The 20,918-nt window shown below is 40.0% G+C and overlaps 1 protein-coding gene across 1 annotated transcript; it reads left to right on the forward strand.

The window, feature by feature from the left end:
* Nucleotides 1–13,909: 13,909 nt before the first annotated feature.
* Nucleotides 13,910–17,918, forward strand: LOC147639698 (pentatricopeptide repeat-containing protein At3g09040, mitochondrial-like). Its single transcript, XM_086772921.1, has one exon. The coding sequence runs from the start codon at nucleotides 14,133–14,135 to the stop codon at nucleotides 16,242–16,244; it is 2,112 nt and encodes a 703-aa protein (XP_086629047.1). The 5' UTR covers nucleotides 13,910–14,132; the 3' UTR covers nucleotides 16,245–17,918.
* Nucleotides 17,919–20,918: the final 3,000 nt, after the last annotated feature.

Genomic DNA, 20,918 nt, shown 5'->3' on the forward strand with positions numbered 1-20,918 from the left:
AGTCCCAAAATCCTTTACCCACCATCAAGAAATTGGTTATTCTGAACTTCCAAGCATGGAGGTTGTTCTTGTCCAGCTTCTCACTAACAATTTGATTGAGTTTGTCAAACATGTTTGCCTGCAACAACAACCAAAGACTTGCAAACATATAATTTATGTATGCAACCTTTAACACAACAGTATCTTTTGTGACTACTGTAGTGGTACTTCAGCACAACCTACATGTCACCAAATGTGACTAGAGTACATGTACATACACTAAGCAATACATATGTAAACACTGTTTACACTCCCAAAATGCACTACTGCACTGTAATAACTAGATTTCGAGCATAGACAATTTTCAACAACAACTTCTCGGAACTGTCAAAAATACCTTACAGCAGTGATCGAATGAAACGCACTCGAAATGCGATTCGTGCCGCAAAACTTCAGCATTGCGCATCTTATAGGCACCTCCAAGCCTACAAAGATAGCTCTTCAATCGGAGATGTAATTGTTGACACCCATAAAGAGAGTCACCCAGTGACCCATGACCACTCTCCCCAAATCTGTCAACTATTCCCACTTTATCCCAACCTCCACCACATTTTCTTGGGTCGGCCTTCTGCCTATAAAAGCATCCCTTACCCACCTCACGAACACTCTCACCTCACGGATGCGGTTGATTGGTCTCTCATGAACCATCTCTTTCCCCTAGAACCAGCCCGAAATTTTGCTCCCCTAGTACTTCTGATGTTGATACTCACGTGTGGGTCAAGTTTATCGGCCATGTCGCCAAAACCTCAAAGCGCCACATCTTTCGGGAAACAACAAGAGCTCAAGATCCAGGATGCATACATCCGGGAACAGGGCTGAAACTTAGTCATGCTCAACAACCGCTTCAAGCCGCCCATGAGAAGAGTGCCATGCTCAAAGCTGAACTCAAGAAAGCCACACATAAAATCCATTAGCTTCAACATGAGCTTGTGGTAGCAAAAGTTAACCAAGAGGAGCTAGCCAACACTCATAAATAGGAAATGCATGCATTCCACAATACTAAGTGCTAGAGACCCCCAACATGAAGCCAAAAGAGACCAACTTCTAGATGAGCTCAAGTAAGCAAAAGCTGAAGAGGCCCAGGCAGTCCGTGGTGCAGCAACCTAGGCACATAAAGCCAAAAGAGACCAACTCCTAGATGAGCTCAAGAAGAAAAAGCCAAAGAGGCCGAGTTGGTCCATGATGCGATAGCCCATGCACATGAAACCAAAAGAGACCAACTCCTAGAAGAGTTCAAGCAAGCAAAAGCCAAAGAGGCCCATGCAGTCTGTGTGGCCAAGCAATTCACCAAGGAGTGTGACACTGCCCTCTCCCACAACACATGAAGCCACCAAAACCCTCACAGATTTCCAAGAGGAGAGGACAACCTCATAGAGCGAGCAAAGTGGCTGTGCTAGGGAAGCAACCTACCAATATCTCCTCTACAAAGAAACCCTGATAGCCAAGGCACATGCTAAAATTCATCACATGTAGACTCTTGCCTTTAATGATTGGAAGGGTGGGACCAATGGAAGCTAGACATGCTTCTCTCAAGGGGGCTACTGACCTCGACACATTGCCAAAACCATGAGCCAATCTCCCATGGATATAATTACCCTCATCGGACCCTATTTCCACCCCCTCCTTCCGCACTATTTTAACCCACATTAACACTAGAATAGAAACCTACCTTCGTCACCCTATTCTTCTTCAACACTTCTTCAAGGACACTACACTACTACACTACTATACTCCATGTATCCCTATCTTCTTGTGTCTAACCCAACCCTGGTGTCATTTGTTCATCGATTCCACACTCTTTACCAAGGAAGACCATTCGCTCCGACCTCATGATACCTCCCAACCACCTGGCCTCCTCAACTGTGCAGACTCACTTCACTCGGCCATGATAAGTTTATGTTAAAGGGTCCACACCACTTCCATAACCACTGAAGACATGTCATGAAGGACCTATGTATAACCTATCACTTTGTATGCTGCCTCAACAAGTTGCCTGCCACCATCAAGGCTCCCCAAGGCTCCCCAAAGCTTCCCATCACCTTACCTTGCATCTAGCTCTGCAGATCGGTCTGAAACTATACCACTTAACACCTCAACCCACCAACTCCATATGGCATATCCTAGACCATCCACTTCCGGATAGCAACTTCACCCACTGACTTGGGTAATCCGAGAGGGGGCGGTCATCATCACCATTAGGAAGGGGGATATGATAATGGTTTTTCTTGCCCGACACTTTTCTATCTTACCCATGCAAACGGGCACTTAACTTTTACAAGATAGCATTGGAACATATAAAGAAGTCATGCAAAGTTAAAGCTAAAGATGCTACCACATCAGAAAGACCACTCCTCATAGCTTCTGAGGATGGAAGTAGGACTAGGCAGGGGGGATTGTTCACACTTTCTCTACACTTGAAATCCCTACCTCTAGTGTAGTATTGATTCACATTATGTATGGATGGACATATGCCCTAGTGATGTAGCAAATGCCCCATCATAAGGCTTGCATATACTAGTAAAGGACACCCACTTGAATTGGGCCGTCATGCAAAGCCTCATAAGGCTTGCATATACTAGTAGAGGACACCCACTTGAATTTTGCAGTCACGCAAGCAAAACCCCATGTGTGTATATAACTTTTGGTAATGTGAATGGGACAACTATTCTCACTTGTGCAAAGCTTTCTTCTTCTTCACTTATGCTCCTACCCTCTTGCTTGCTTGGTGGTTTGCATTCTTGTGTGATTGCTTGTGGTGTGTTGAGTGTGTATGCTAGATAGCTTGAGTGAGGGAGTTATTGACGTAACATAGAGTGGAGAGTGGTTCAAGCTTTCTAGGTTAACCATTGCCATAGGAAGGGTTGTCATGGAGTAGAGGAAGAGTTCTATTACAGGTATATATTTTATCATATTTTTGATAAATTAATAATCGTAAAAAATATTCTTAATTTAATTTGTACAGGATTTAGCTTAATGGAATGTGCAAATGTGCGCAAGATTATCACATGTGCAAATGTGCACAAAGTTATTTTATGTAACAAGGCCCATTAGCAATTATATTTGGGCAAAGGTTTTTGATATGTACAAACCTTAGGAGACTTCATATGGTTAAAAATATGTAAAGCAATACCCCAAAAATGGGACAAGCAAGTCCAATTTGTACACACATCTATTATTAGCTCCTTGGGCTATTTTTATGAATAAAAATTCTCTAAATACTCATGTCGTGGAAGTGGAGCTACACAGCATGGGGGGGGGGGGAGATTGTATCCAATCTTGTCTTGATTGTGATGTTATTCTATTTCTCTTGCCTTATGTTATGCTATGTTATTTGATTTCAATTTAATTCAAGTCTTTGTTTTAAATTTTGATATATTTTGTGAGTTTTAAATTATTTTCTTCAAGAAGTCTAAGAGGGTCCCGTGACAGTGGTATCAAAGCTTTGGTTTAATTTAATCTTCTTGAAGCCGGTCAAAGACTTGTGGGCAAAGAGGTGAAAGAGACAAAGGCACAGGTGATTTTGGTAAATTTTTTTAATTTAATTTGAAGAAGAATACGTTTATGTTTATGTATGGTTGAAAGAAGGCTCGTTTTTTTAACCATTGGATAACAAATCCCCATCAATCTATTACCTAAAGTGTAAAGCAAGGTGGAAAACCATTAGTGGGTTGGTAAAAACCACAAAACCACCTTTAATCTCACTAATCCTCTTCATAATCCATCCGTATGTATTGAATTAGCAAGGGAAGGAGCATGGAGAGTCATAGCAAGATTGCTAAGCTAGTGGAAGTCTCTGATTTCTATAAGGTCAGATGGAGGGGGAGAGTACTTCATGAAGGAGAAGGGTGAGGTGTTCACTCACTTTCAGAATTTCAGAGTTATGGTTGAAAAGCAAACAAGGAAATATGTAAAGTGCCTAAGGTCAGATGGAGGGGGACAGTACTTCTCCAATGAGTTCTCTGAATTTTTGAAGAAGAATCGTATTCGGAGACAGTTTACATGCAGATACACTCCACAGCAAAATGGAGTTGCTGAGCGAAAAAACAGGCACATTGCTGAGATTGCGCGAGCATTGATGGAAGAGAAGAATATGCCGCATAGCTATTGGACTGAGGCTGTTTCTACAGCAGTTTACATCATGAACAGGACTCCAACTGCAGCTATACATGATGTAACTCCAGAGGAGAGGTTTACTAGCAGAAAACCTGATTTGTCTTATCTGAAAGTCTTTGGATGCATTGCATATGTGCATGTGCCAGATGAGCTGCCAGATGAGCTGAGAACTAAGCTGGATCCAAAAGCTGAAAAATGTGTGTTTATTGGATATTCCCTTGGGCAAAGGGGATACAGGTGTAATAACCCTACTACACGTGAGTTGAGGGTAAGCAGGGATGTTGTTTTTGATGAGATGAGCAACTGGTATGCTGCTGAAAAAGAAGCTGTTGGGGCTGATGTGAGTGGAAGTGTGGTTGCACATAATGCAAGTCAGCAATCACAGTCTTTGAGTGGACCAAGAGAGTCCTCATCTAGTGGTTAAGTTGATAGACAATGGAGTGGCATGCTGCATCATAATACCAGTCCTGCAAATGTGATTAGTACATCACATAAAGGAAAAGAGAAAGTGGTTGAGCCCCTTGGGATGCCTGACATTTCTGCAGGGCATTCTCATGTTGATGGAGAGTCCAGTGGCTCAGAGATGAGCCTTGATGAGGAGCTTGGAATACCAGCTATGAGAACACCTGGTGTAAAGAAGGCTATGGAAGCCATGAATGCAAAGCTGCGAAGATCTGGAAGAGTGAAGAATCCTGTGCAGAGGTTTACCTATGATGGTTATGTGGCACATCACTATGCATACATGGCAAAGGTTGTGCAGGTTGTAGAGCCCACATGCATTGATGAGGCTGTTGGAAATGTGTGTTGGGAGAAAGCTATGGATGAGGAGATGGATGCACTGTATGGAAACGAGACTTGGGATTTAGTGCAATTGCCTGAAGGCAAGAAAGCCATTGGATGCAAGTGGGTGTACAAAGTAAAACATAACAGTGATGGAAGCATAAATAGGTACAAGGCTAGATTGGTAAAGGATATGCGCAGACATATGGCATTGATTATGAGAAAACTTTCAGCCCAGTTGCCAAGATGGCAGCAGTGAGAGTTGTGATAGCAGTGGCTGCGTCAAAGAAATGGTCTTTACATTAGATGAATGTAAAGAATGCATTCTTGCATGGGGATTTGCAGGAAGAGGTGTATATGTTGTTGCAGCCACCTAGTTATGAGGATGTGAATCACCCCGAGCATGTTTGCAGGTTGAAGAAAGCCTTGTATGGCTTAAAACAAGAACCAAGAGCATGGTCTGACAAGATTTTTGAATATCTTGTCTTTCATGTAGCCAATGCAGATTTCTGAATATCTTGTCTTTCATGTAGCCAATGTAGATTTCTCGCTATATATGTGAGACACGGTGATAGACAGGTTGTGCTTGTTGTCATCTATGTAGATGACTTGATCATTACGGGGGACCATGATGCAGAGATCTTTGATGTAAAGATCTTGCTTAGATAGAAGTTTGAGATGAAGGATCTGTGAGACACGGTGATAGACGGGTTGTGCTTGTTGTCATCTATGTAGATGACTTGATCATTACGGGAGACCATGATGCAGAGATCTTTGATGTAAAGATCTTGCTTAGATAGAAGTTTGAGATGAAGGATCTAGGGGAGCTCAGATATTTCTTGGGCATTGAGGTGATTAGGTCACCACATGGTATTGGATTACTGCAAAGACAGTATGGCTTGGACATGTTGTCCAAGTATGGTATGACAGGCTGTAAGCCTATCTCAATGCCATTGGATCAGAATGGCAAGTTGAGTGCAGATTCAGGAGAGATTTTGGAGGATCCTACTATGTATAGGTGCATAGTAGGAAGCTTGATTTACATGACGATCACCAGGCCATATTTGAGCTATGCTGTTGGGTTGGTGAGTCGGTTTATACAGGTTCCTCTCGGAAGCTGCATTTGGATGCATTGAGACGCATACTGAGGTATGTGAGGTCTACTTTGCATTGTGAACTATTTTATGAAACTGAGACAGAGATATGTGTACCTGGGTACACATATGCTGATTGGGCTGGTAGTATCTCAGATAGAAGATCTACTAGTGGCTTCATGTTTTCTTTGGGGAGTGCTGCTGTGACTTGGAGCAGCAAGAAGCAGCCTACGGTTGCTCTATCCAGTACACAGAGGCCGAGTACAGAGGAGCTGCTATGGCAGCATGTGAGGTAGCTTGGTTGAGAAAGCTACTTGGAGATTTGGGTCTATCAGTGGATAGACAAGTTGTCATTTTCTGTGACAACATTAGCAGTATACAGTTGGCCAGGAACCTAGTTTTTCATGCTCGCACGAAGCATATAGAGGTCCACTATCATTTTGTCAGAGAGAAGGTCTTGGCAGGAGACCTTGACCTTGTTTATGTCAGCACACAGGATCAGGTAGCTGACATCTTCACCAAAACATTGGGTACAGAGAAGCTCCACAGATTCAGGGCTTTGCTTGGTGTACATGAGATGGAGTTGAGCTCGAGGGGGAGTGTTGAGATATCGAGCTCATCTAGTGAGGCGGTGGACACTGATGACCCGCCTGGGGGATAGGCCCCACACTTACACCATTGGCATGGTTGGTGAGATCATGGGTGATATGTGGCCAGTGGGATGACAGGCTGTGTGACAGCCATTCTAGAGACTCTGGCATAGTTATAGCGCCAGCTCATTTAGTCGGGTTCACACTATAGAGAACCCTAGTATGTATTTGGTTGAGTACCTTTTCATATGTGTGTACTCTTATCTTTGTATATGGTGTGTTGAGTGTTGAAGATTTTCAGCCTCTCACCTTGTGTGTTCTCTATTAGGGTTTTGTGAGTGTGTGTGTGCTTGCAAGAGCTCAAGCTCTCTTCCCCCTGCATCTTTTCAAGGGGGCCGAATATTGCCGGATGGTTTTCATTTTTTTTCCTCCCTAGTGATAGTGGTGGTAGTGAAGCGCGACCTGAAATTTTTCCTCCTTTCTTTCATCTTCTCACAGCTATTGCGTGCTGTGCTTTTTTTAGCCTAGTTCAAAGCTTAAACTTAAGCTTTAATTAAAGCTTAATGCTTATATCTATATATATATATATATATATATATATATATATATATATATATATATATACAATCTCATTTTTCTTATATGCTAGTCATATTTATTTTATTTTTATTTTTTTCACTCCTATATGCTGCTGTGTAGAAGATTTTCTTAAAAACAAAGCTTAGTGTCTAAGCTTTAAAGCACTATATATATATATATATATATATATATATATATAAGAACAAAAAAAAAGCTTGGTTAAGGTTTTGATAAAAGCTATATAATATATATATATATATGAAAGCCTTTAAAAAAAAGAGCTTTCTATTAAATCTTCTACTCTTTTCATTGTTTGAAATATATATATATATATATATATATATATATATATATATATGTATGTATGTATGTATGTATGTATGTATGTATGTATGTATATGTATGTATGTATGTATGTATGTATGTATGTATATATATAACAAGAGTTTTAAAACCTTAAAATTTTATAGTACGATCTCTTAAAAACTAATTCTAAAGACTTTCAAATGTTTTTATCTCCTATCTTTTATCTAATTTAAATCTCCCATGATTATATTATTATTATTATTAAAATTCTTTCACCAAATGCCGAAGCTACTCCAAGGGCTTCCTTCAAGCCTTAGAAGAGACCCTAAATTCTTTGTTCTAGTCTAATTATTTTTGTGATGCAAAGATTACAATATTTTCAAGATATCTACAATAATGTGCGAAACTTCAAGAGTGTTCATATTTTTATTGTTCTGATAATTGAACACCACTTTTATAGTTTTATTCTCAACTCATCATACCTTGAGGTAGAATTTTCTTATCCGTGAATATTAATTGCATGTCATATCTACATTTGTTTATCTAACACTTTATCATGTAGATGTGCTTCCCCAACATCATATGAGTACGTATTCAACCCATTCATTAATTGCATTATGTGCTTAAAATTGACAGTAATTAATTCAAGATATATGAATCCTGGAACTACTTTTAAATTGTTTGGTACCATGTAGCATGTGCAATAATATTTCTCTTTCAAAATGATTCTAACACTCCCAACAAAGCTATCCGACACTTGCAAGTAAGTTGATATCCTCTATAACTTAGCAAATAATTTTTTTCAATGTTTCTATGTAAGTTTTATCTTCAGACACACAGTGATTTGAATACTTTTTAAGTAAATTTCTCATTTCCATCCTTACAATAATGATCATGCTTAAATAATTATGCATAGCGTTTCAATTCATACTACTCTAAGTTTCTTATAAAGTCATAATTTAATATAACCCGAGTTACGCTTGGAAGAATAGTTATATTTCGGTGCATTCGCATTGCTTTCTCATTTTTCTCAATGTAGAATATCATTACAGTAAAAAAGGTACGATTCTCTTATGCTTAACTCAACCTTATGATTGTTAAGTTTCATATTTATTATTCAAGTTTGTTTCAACTTCAAATGCAAATTAAGCTTTCATCATCTAGACTTGTTTACCTAATCAATATTGTTAGAATTGTTACTAGTCATTGATATTTAATTTTTGCTTAAATTTTTAAAAAATCAAATTTATCCACTCTCCATTTATAATCTCACATCCTCGCAAACAACTTTTTTGACTCAAGGTTAGTATTCCCTATCCTTATATCCATAACCAATTTAACTTTTATTCTTATGATGTTAAGTTTATCCATGAGATTCTATTTAATAACCTTATATACCATATCTATAGAAGTAATAACGATTCACATCTCTTTCGAGTATTAATATTGTTTTTGACAAATTATTTCAATCACACCACAACGATGGAGGTATGTATATGTATATATTTTTATTTTATTTTTATATAATTTTTCATAACTATTTCTATAATATTTTTCCAACCTAAGAACCTAATTAATAAACCATAGATTCAACATCAAGATTATTTCAAGTCTAGTAACTTAAATAAAATTTCTAGATAGAGAAAATTTGTGTTGGAATTTAAGTTTCAGAGAGAACTGGCCACTCGGCCTCAAACTTCTATTCGAAAGGAAGTGATGTATGGAATTAATATGGTGTCATGGGACATCAAATTGGTTTCATATACTTACTCCAGACACATTTATGTCTTCTATCTTTTACCATCCTATGTGTGTATGTGCAACGTGCCTATGTGGTATGGGACACTTAGACTCCTCTTACATACATTCATTTGATTGGTTCATTGTATATGCATTATGTGTAGATCTAGTCTTCCACACCAATCATGAAGCCATCCTCTCATGCATTTATGCAATTGTATATCAGGGACGCCCGTATATGGCATGCTTTTGGGCTTCCACTCTTTGTTTTAGTTAGTTCGTATGGAGGGGTGATTCCCGGGATACTTACGCCTAGCAAACATGAGTGTGGCTATTATTTGAATATTTATGGGTTGTCTATATCTCAAGACGACGTTGGGATTAATTGATGTGTTCAATGAATTGTTTAACTAACGTGGACAGTGTTTGAGTATAGCAATGAGAAGTGCGAGGGTACCGATTGAGGTGTCACACTGCATGAGATGTGGAGAGTACCGATTGAGGTGTCGTATGGCTGGTGGATTGAGCAGTGGTGTGAAGATGATGATCATTTTTCTTTTGTGAATCATGTATTAGACTTTTTATGCATATTATTTTTTATTTAATAATCAATGTAATGATTACCAATTTTGGTGTCGCACGAGTTTTTCTTATTGGTATTCCATGTTCATAAGAACCTCTAAGCCATGCCTTTGTGCCTCTGAGCCCTGTTTGGACCTCTGAGTTTACCTTGCAGGTTATGACATCAATTCTACGAATATAATCTTGTTCTCTCAACATTTTTCTTACACAACTGAGGATAGTTGCTTCCTCAAACGGGAGGACTGTTACAGGTATATATTTTATCATATTTTTTATGAATTAATGATCATAGAAAAACATGCTTAATTTAATTTGTGTAGGATTCAGTTTAATGGAATATGCAAATGTGCACAAGATTATCACATGTGCAAATGTGCACAAAGTTATTTTATGTAACAAGGTCCATTAGCAATTATATTTAGGCAAAAGTTTTTGATATGTACAAACCTTAGGAGACTTCATATGGTTAAAAATATTAAAGCAATACCCCAAGAAAGCCCAATTTATACGCACATCTATTATTAGCTCCTTGGGTTATTTTTATGAATAAAAATTCTCTAAATACTCATGTCGTGGAAGTGGAGCTACATGGCATGGGGGGACGGGGAGATTGCACCCAATCTTGTCTTGATGGCGATGTTATTCTATTTCTCTTGCCTTGTGTTATTCTATGTTATTTAATTCAAGTCTTTGTTTTAATTTTTGATATATTTTATGAGTTTTAAATTATTTTCTTTAAGAAGTACAAAAGGGTCCCGTGACATGTTCAAACAAGAGGGATTTGGACTAGAGGAAGGGTTCAAACAAGAGGGATTGTCACACCTTTTGGCCTCTTTCACCTCTCCTATTGGGGCAACACAATCCAAGTTAAGTGGTTTCCACTATCCTATGATCCCTTGCATGAAGGCAAGAAGGTTCTTTGATATACGAACAAGCTCTCTGAAAGAAGAGAGTGTTGCATCCATTGTAGCACATTGTGAATTCTCCATAACATGTTGCATCTTGTTCTTGTTTTTTCTTTCTTGGTGAAATGAGAGAGAGGTCATGGATACCCTTGATCTAATATGATGTATAAAGAGTAGCATATAGAGAAGTTGATAACAACATAGGAGCCAACAAGGAAGAGAGAAAAAACGTCAAATGAATCAACTTGTGATGATATATCGAAGAGAGAGAGAGAGAGAGAGAGAGAGAGAGAGAGAGAGAGAGAGAGAGGAACTTGCTAGAGCCGAGAATACTAATCAAGAAGTTTGAGGGAAGATTAAATGGTTGAGTATGTAGGGTGTAGAAGTAAGATTGAGGCCATAGTCATGGAAGAATGGACTTTGTGGTTATAGAAAGAGGCAAAGAGGCATGACCACAAACATGTTTGAGAATAGGTCGTACCATATGTGAGACATAGTGGGTGAGCTTGGTGATCTTATCCTTGTGCAAAATCAAAGCACAACTTAACTGTGTACAATGGGTATAAGAGCAACATCGATAAGAATCTACCATTCAGAAGGGAGTTTGAGGCCTATTGCTGATTGCGGGTGTCATTTTCTTCTCATCTACCCAGCCATCGAGGACATGGTCAATGTAAATTGGATGATAAGCATTTAACATTTTGTACGTATAGTTACTGCTCATAATCATAGTAGCATATTCATAGCAATGCTTGAAAAAACAAATATAGGTGAAAAGCTTCCATCCCATAAAATCGCAAGTAATTTTTGAATATTTTATGAATTTAAAAGGTACTATTACTAAAATGTTTTGAATATTTATGAATTTAAAAGTTACTATTACTAAAACTTTTTGAAAACTACAGGTAATTTTTGAATATTTTATGAATTTGAAAGGTATTATTACTAAAACCACCAAACTTTAAACCTTTTTTAAGTCCCAAAATTTAAAGCTACTTTTTCATTTTGAAGGCGTAATTACACCAATACCCTGGGTTTTTTTAAAGCATTGATTCCTAGTGGCATGGCAACACCCTTTTGCTTTGTATGTGTATGTGTGAGAGAGTGAGAAAAAAATGTAACCATCAAAAGCACCTATGGGGAGGAGCGAAGTAATTCCTCTTAGTGGTAGCACAACTGAAGGGGAACAAAGTAAGTGGTGTGTGCCATTGCAAGCAAGCTGTGGGCTGAACCTTCCCTGTTGTTGTCACTCTTGTGGATCTAATACATAAACCCATATTTCAAGCATAGGGTTAGCAAGAGTCTGTGGATGGATGGTTTCTACAGTCCATTAAGGCTCCCCAAAGCTTCACCTTACCCTGCATCTAGTTGTGGATCGGTCCAGAATTATACCACTAACCTCAGCCCCCGCCTACTGTATGGCATATCCTCGACCATCCACACCATCCACTTTCCGATAGCAACTTCACCACCAACTTGGGTAATGTGAGGACACCGTCATCATTAGGAAGGGAAATATGTTAATGGATTCGCCCACTCGACCTATCGTAAAACGCTTTTCCATTTACTCGCATTGTGAACATGCACTCAACTTTGTAAGACGGCACTGGAATATATGAAGCAGCCTTACCATGCGCTTAATGTCAAATAGGGAGAGTCTACCGACAATGTGTATGTAATTGCTTAAGACTTGTGATAGAGACTGGACCATTTTTAAGTTTGTCCAACCTAGTGTGAAAACTAATCATTTGTATATAAATCATTTTTGACTAGTTTACTTGTTGTGAGCTCTCCATCTTCCCTCTTCTTGCTTGCTTGTATGCTATTGAATTCATGCTTGCTAGATGGATTCATGAATAGGTGTGATTGTAGGTTTTCCTCTTCCATTAGCTTCTTCTTCCCTTGGTTTGTTGCAATTGGTTTGTTGCAAGAGAGAAGCACCATCATGAAGGACCATCTCTTCTTCCCTCCATCTAGGAGCTCTCCCTTTACTCCTTTGGCAAAGGAGCATTCCGGTGTGACAACAGACTGAGCGGATGAACTAGTGTACCCACATTGGGAAGTTGTAGATTGTGACTCTAAGGCAAAGCCCAACAACACATGCTTTGGCAAGGCTAAAGTAGGCTCTTGACTTGAACACCACCCTTTGGCATGATCCCGATAGAAGATTGGTTGTGCAGGTTGATCATAATTCATCAAGAGGTCTGCCAAATCGCAATCCAGGCTTTTATCAAATTCTTAGATACCATTCAGATGTGCCTCCAAGACTTTAGAGAAGAGAAGGTCTGCATGCAGTGGCACAAGTAGGATGAGTCTGATGTGTAAGGCCTCGCCTTGAACCAATACATTCGACCTATACTTGTGATGATATATGAGAGAGAGAGAGAGAGAGAGAGAGAGAGAGAGAGAGAGAGAGAGAGGAACTTGCTAGAGCTGAGAATACTGATCAAGAAGTTTGAACAACATGCAAGGGAAGATAAAATGGTTGCATTATTAGGGTGTAGAAGCAAGATACAGGCCATGGAAGAATGGACTTTGTGGTTGTAGAAAGAGGCATGACCACAAACATATCTGAGAATAGGCCATACCATTTGTGAGAAGAATGGGTAAGCTTGGTGATCTTATCCTTGTGCAAAATCATAGCACACCTTAGCTGTGTACAATAGGTATAAGAGCAACGAAAATAAGAATTTACCATTTAAAAGGGAGTTTGAGGCCTGTTGGATGGCGATTCTTATTTCCTTCTCATCTACCCAACCAAGGACATGGTGAATGTAAATTGGATTATAAGCATTTAACATTGTGTAAGTATAGTATCCATAGCAATGCTTGAAAGAAAAAGGTGGAAAACTTAACCGTAGGTATTTTTTGAATATTTTATGAATTTAAAAGGTACTATTACTAAAACCTACCAAATTTTAAAACTTTTTTTAGTCCCAAAATTTAAAGGCACTTTTTCATTTTGAAGGTGTAATCACACGAAGGCCCATTACACTTTTTCATTTTGAAGGTGTAATTACACAAAGGCCCATTACACATCGCCATACCGCTGCCTGCCCATGCTGATGTGGTGAGGGTATCCACCGCCCATAATTCATGGGCAGCAATCTCGCCGGCCAATACATGGGCCGTGCGGTATGTGTAACCAGCTAATACCCTGGTTTTTTTTTGGAGTACCGATTCTCCATGACCGCCTCACATTGGGTAGGCCAAAAAGATTTATGAAGAGCAAACCCATCTTCAACTACCTACTCCCAAAATTTAAAGGCAAGTCCCGGTAGGCGGCAACTTTTTGCTTTGTATGTGTGTGTGAGAGAGAGTGGGCGACACAGGTAAGCATCGAGGCCTATGGGAAGAGCGAAGTAATTCCTCTCAGCGGCAGCACAACCGAAGGAACGAAGTAAATGGTGGGTGCCATTGCAGGGAAGCTGCTGGCTGAACCTTCCCTGTTGTTGTCGCTCAAAGACAACGACCATGACAGCAGCAACAACAGTGGTGATCATGATTGGGAGACGCTTGGCCTAGGAGATGCACTTGCTTCTCTAGAAGAAGGGATGCTACCCCAGCCTTCCGTTGAGAACCTTGTATACATCGTGGCCAAGTGCATAAAAGAGAAAAACCTAGCCTATGCTCTGCGCTTGCATGCCTACATACGTGAAAATGGACTGGAAGCTCATAGATCACTCGGGAACTACCACGTCTCCATGTTGGTGGAAGTGGGAAGCATGTGCAATGCCCAACAGGCTTTTGACAGGTTGTTGTCCAGGAGTGAGTGTTCCTGGGATTCTCTCATCAATGGTTACATCAAATATGGAGACTCAAGGCATGCTCTTACCCTGTACCAGAAAATGCAAGCACATTCTCTACGAACTAGTGGGTGTACTTTTGTCACCTTATTGAAGGTTTGTGCTAAGCTGAAAGATCTGGAAAGAGGCTGTGAGTTACATGTTGAGATTGCGAGACAGGGGTTGTTGAAAACAGACCTTTTTGTGGGCAGCGCATTGGTTGATATGTATGCCAAATGTGGCTCACTTGCAAAAGCACATGAAGTATTCGACATGCTTCCAATTCGAGACGTAGTCACATGGACTGCACTGATCGCTGGATATGTGCAACATGAGCATGGTGAGGAGGCACTGAAATGTTTTGAACAAATGCAACTTGAGGGTGTCTCCCCAAACGCTTTCACGTTTGCTTGCACCTTGAAAGCATGTGGCATCATTGGAGCCACAGACAAGGGCAGTGAAATACATGCGGAAATTGCCAGAAAAGGGTTGTTGAAAACAAACCTTTTTGTTGGCAGCACGTTAGTCGATATGTATGCCAAATGTGGCTCACTTGTAAAAGCACAGGAAGTATTTGACATGCTTGTAGATCGAGATGTAGTCTCATGGACTGCACTGATTGCAGGATATGTGCACCACGAGCGCGGTAAGGAAGCACTGAACTGTTTTGAACAGATGCAACTTGAGGGTGTCTCTCCAAATGCTATCACATTTGCTTGCAGCTTGAAAGCCTGTGGCAGCATTGGAGCCACAGACAAGGGCAGAGAAGTGCATGCTGAGATTGCAAGAAAAGGGTTGTTGAAAAGAGACCTTGTTCTTGCCAATGCGTTGGTCGATATGTATGCCAAATGTGGCATGCTAGCGGAGGCACAGGAAGTGTTTGACAACATTCCAGTTCGTGATGTAGTATCATGGACTGCACTGATTGCAGGTTACGCTGAACATGAGTGTGGTGAGGAAGCACTCAATTGTTTGAAACAGATGCAACTCGAGGGTGTCTCTCCAGATGCTATCACGTTTGCTTGCTGCTTGAAAGCTTGTGGTAGCATTGGAGCCACAGACAAAGGCATAGAAATACATGCTGACATTGAAAGAACAGCGTTATTGGAAAACAATCTTGTTGTTGGCACTGCCTTGGTTGATATGTATGCTAAATGTGGCTTGCTTGCAAAAGCACAGGATGTGTTTGACAAGCTTCCAGTTCGAGATGAAATCTCGTGGAATTCACTGATTACAGGATATGCCCAGCTGGGAGAAATTGAAGATGTTCTCTGTGTCTTTGACAGAATGAGAGATGAAGGCATTGAGCCAAATCTGGTCACATTTGTCAGCATTATTAATGCTTGCAGTCATGCAGGTCTGGTGGATAAGGGCCAGATATGCTTTGAAGCCATGAAGGAAGACTATGGCATCACTCCGTTTCTTGAGCACCACACATGCATGGTCGATCTCCTTGGCCGGGCAGGCCAATTAGACAGAGCAGTAGTAATGATGAAGGAAACACCATTCCATCCAAATATTGTGATGTGGCTTACTGTGTTGGGAGCTTGTCGAAAGTGGGGCAACGTAGAGCTAGGAAGACAGGCCTTTGAACAGGCAGTGCGATTGGATGAAAAGGAATCTTCAGCTTATGTTTGTATGTATAACATCTATGCAGATGCTGACATGCAGGAGGATGCAAAGAAGGTTGAGGCAATGAGAGTGAAAAAACAAGCATGGAAGAAGCCATGACATTATTGATTGAGGATTAAAAACATCCCTGAAGTTATTCTTTGGGCTGAGGCTGGTGGGATTGTGCATTCATTCTTGGTTGAGGATTAAAAACATCCCTGAAGCAATTTCTTGGGTGCAAAGCTAGGGGTTTCCATCAAAATGCAAGAGCAAGGTGATGCCCCAGGTTGAATAGGGTGTCACAGACATACCTGATGCAAAAGAAAAGTGTTCTGTGGGCATAATGAGAAGTTGGCTCTTGCATGTGTGTCTTAATCAATATGCGCAAGGGCACACCCAATGCCCATACATCTTGTCTAAAACATGCGGTTTGTAATGAGTACCATTTGGCTACAGAATTTATAGCTACCCAAGTCATTCTATGGTTGAAAGTGTGGTTTGGTGATGGCAGTGCAGCGAAAGGTAGCCATGTGTTGCAGTGTAAGCCTGCAATTCAGATAAACCAAAAGGAGTACCAGGATTGGTAATTTTTGCAATACCGTTTGGGTACTGCCATAGTATTGCATATTTCATATACATGTGAACACATCAAATCTAGATACAAGAGGTGTAACCGTGGCGGGTTGCATGGGATACTCGAGAGAATCATAACTTTACTTGATTACGACAAACGCAGACAATGCAAATGGAGCATGGATTCAGCTAACCATTCTGTGTGTATGTGCTGTGTACACCGCACTGAGAGGGGGGGGGGGGAGGGGGGGGGGCGCCATGTTCCACAATGGAATCCAAATACAAAGCTCAACAGGTGCTCTGTAAATCTCTTACCCAACGCACCAGCATTCCAACAAAACATGTCATGATGCGATACCGAATCCAATGAAGATCCACACCGGACATGGTCAAGTCAAACTTGGTAACCTCAACCCCTGTCCAAGGTAACCTCAACCCCTGTCCAAATAAGCCCAAAACCACTGAAGTCTCGGCTGCCCATTCAAATCTGCACTGGTAGTACAGTTCCGTGCCTGGCCCCGTAAAGATTAACAACAGCCCCCACCTGCATGAATCAAGTCCGAGAACACAGTGCCTGAACAACCTGTATGAATTCCAAATACTCTGCCCAAATGCGCCCCAAATGCTCCTCACCCAAACATGCCTTCAACAAGTCCAATAACGTATAACACCTTCAAGGGCCCAAGCAGCTCATACATGTAACAAGGGCATAAGCTTTGCCCAGAGAGCAACTCAAAGCAAAGTAGTCTAAACACAGCCATTTTTTGGGTGCCTAACAGAGTAGATGAAGTGAATCCATCAGAAAGTCTTCAAAATCAGCCCCAGAATCTGCCAAAACAGTTTCAAAACAATCTGGTTAGCAGAAAAAGCTTGTTCAATGCAGCCTGTTTCGAAGCCAAGCAGCCGTGCCACAGTTGTAGCATCCTTTTATGACAATGCATACAATCTGTTTTGCATATGTACGGGCATATGGATGTACTTACAACATTCATACAACAGCAAGGAGCTCTTGAAGATGTGATACAACCTAATCCATAGGAATTTTTATATGCACCTTTGAAGCACAACCATGACCTTCTGAAGCACAGCCATGTTAATATCATGACTGTAATAGTCAAATAGACACCCAAAATGCTTTTCTATTAATTAATTAGTTCATGAAAAGAAAGAAAAAAAGGTTTTCATGAAAAAAAACAAAGCACTACTTAAAGCAACGTTAGGAGCAGGAATGTTTTCATACAAAGAATTTGTAGATTTTTTTTCATGATTTTGATGTAATCCAGCTCTTTATTTTTTGCATGTGGAGGCTTGGGACTTGTGCATCGCTTGTATCTCGCCTGTATCTTACTTGCATCATCATCATCTCTCTCTCTCTCTCTCTTATCTCGCCTGCCTCAGACTCGCCCCCGCCCTCCATCTCTCAGACCAGGATGTGGAGGCTCCTTAAACGGGGATGCTGGCACCTGGGTTCTCTACAAGACCTGCCACAGTCTCTCTCGCAGCATTGAGAAAGGAGAAGAGGTCTCTCTCGCTCTGCTCTCGCATGCTAGCCTGTTTGAGCAGATTGTTGATCGAGTGTACAGGGTTGGGTGCTGGGCCTACCAAATCCCCTCAAAACCTTAGTCTGTAAGGTTTGAAAGCCTTGGTCTTTAAGGCTTACATTAATTAATTAATGTTGACGGCAAACGAGCATTAATTAATTTATGAAAAAGTTCCAGTATGTGCCTATAAATAAGGGACCAAAATACTTTTTCTGTAATAAATAAATAGTTGGGCCACAAAACCATGATCTTTCGATTCACAAAACCATAGTTATTTTTACAAATGGCATGTACGATTCCATATTTAGTATGGAATCGTGGATGCATGCCATTTGTTGTCTTATGTCAGAAGCTTCTCTCTCGATTTTCTTGCCTCTCTGTGAAATGGCATTCGAATTTTCTTTGCTCTCTTTCTCAACCACATCCACACTGGTTTTATGTCTTGCCTAGGAGAATCGGCCCCCTGCTTTGTGGAGCCTTGCCTCCGTGTGTGCCCCCTATGTTCGCCCAACGTTGTCCCCTGCCTCCGCCCACTTCCCATCGGCATCCATTCACCCTGTTCACCTTCGCCCGCTTGCCCTCGTTGGGGGACTGAGCCTAAGGTTACTAAGGTTATGAACCTTAGGCTCACCTAACGTGTGGGCATTAAATAATTAATGTCATGTTGGTGGGCATTAATTATTTAATGCCCCATGAAAAGTGAATATATATCATGACTTTAATAGTCACTAGATGCCATATTCACACTTTTTTTTAGGTGTATATTATATTCACACGTTTTTTAGACGTATTAATTAAATGCCACTTCAATACAACCTTAGGCTTAGGCATGAGTTTCCCACTTCCATCCTCTCCCTCTCCTCCTCTGTTTCCCTCCATTTACTAGTTCTCTTTCCTTCCCTTTACTCGTTAATGAGCCCTTGGAGGCCTTTTATAGATAATTGTGAGACCTTAAATAGAAAGGGTATGGGTGAATGCATGCAAATAGAAAGCATATTGGGAGTCATCGTTTCATTGCCTTAAATAGAGAAGATATGGAGGGGTGAATACATGCAAATAGAAAGCATATGGGGGCTCATAATTTCATTGCTTTAAATAGAGAGGATATGAAGGGTCATCATTTCATTGACTTTTTTAAGCATTAATCGTTACATACTAAAATGAAACCATAGAAAAAAACTCTCATTCTTGAAAATCTCATAAAATATATTTAATGAAAATGCAAAAAACATTTTGGTGCCATATTCACTAGATACCATAGAAGTTTTTATATTCATCTTTTGAAGTACAACTGTGTTAATATCATGACTATCTATTCACTAGATGCCATAACGGAGATAATGGTGTAGACTCGTGCAAGAGGATTTCCAACTACATCCCATGTGCAATGTTGCTTGAGTGCTTATTATAGAAGGGTCTCTATGTGTTGCTTTGTCTTAAGTTGGGAAACGAGTCCTCTAAGTGCGAGTGAGTTATTATGATATGCTAATCATCTTTACACTAAGATGTTGTGATTAGTTGACTTCTTTACGAATACAAATGTGCATGCTTTTTTGCTCAAATTCGAAGGGATCCTATAAGTGCCCAAAGGACAAGTGCAATGTATTTTCCCACTGAGTCCAATATAGATTAATATGTCTGAATATATTTTTAAATCTATGGATTACCTATAATCTTCAAACTCATAATTAATGCTTTCAAAAATTTCCCAAGAGAGAGTAATGTCTTAAGACACTATTTTCTTTTCATAAGTTTATTTAAGAGGTTGACATTGTGGTGATAAGGGTATAGACAAAAAGAGAAAAATCTTGAGATCACCAAGGAAAGAAGTAAAGGTAGCTGTTCTAGATTATCCTTTAATCCACCATCCATCTTGACTTTATAACTACCATATACACACCCATGTGAGCATATGAGCACTTTACATGGCTCCAAGTGTCTTTTAACACCCATCTTGACTTTATAACTAAGGTCACCGCGAAACATTTCATTGCTGAAACGTTTCGTTGTCGAAATGATCTATTTTGGAATGAAACGTTTCAAATGTGGATAGATGCACAATGAAACGATAGATCGAAATGATATATGCATGACAATATGAAAATATATTGCTATAATGTTACCATTGAAGAAAGGAGAGCAAAAGAGACATAAAAGAAGGGAAGTGAAAGACTTAAAAATATAGAGAGAGACTAAACCATAGAAAAAATCACCAACTTTCTGTTCCACATGAAACAAAATGGTTTCGATGATGCAAGTGAAACATTTCAACAATGAAACGTGAAACGAGTTTCAAGGCCACCGAAACAAGTTTCATGGTGACCATGCCATATATATACCCATGCGAACACCTTTACATGGCTCCAAGTGTCTTTTACCACTTACAACACACTTAGGAATGTATGAATCCAGAGAGCTATAAGTTCCTCCTTTCTCCATATAGGATTACAAGAACCTAATTGTTCAAGTCAAGATCTTACCTTAGTATTAACCACTCCGTTGGTTAACATGGTTTCATCCGCCCAACCTACTGTACGACGCTTTGCCATCTTACCCACATGAATAGGCACTTAACTTTTATAAGATAGTGCTGAAACATATAAAGCAGCCTGAGGTTATTAACCAAGAGATTCCTGGAAGGCCTCCAACATTATGCTTAACAATGTAGTACCAACACATG

The sequence above is a fragment of the Cibotium barometz genome, chromosome 3 (genome assembly GCF_041138505.1).
Source record: "Cibotium barometz isolate CiBa-2024 chromosome 3, ASM4113850v1, whole genome shotgun sequence".
In the NCBI taxonomy this organism is placed as follows: Eukaryota; Viridiplantae; Streptophyta; class Polypodiopsida; order Cyatheales; family Cibotiaceae; genus Cibotium; species Cibotium barometz.

Coding starts and splice junctions, on each gene's coding strand:
- LOC147639698 (XM_086772921.1), top strand. CDS start 14,133: ATGGTGGGTGCCATTGCAGGGAAGCTGCTGGCTGAACCTTCCCTGTTG.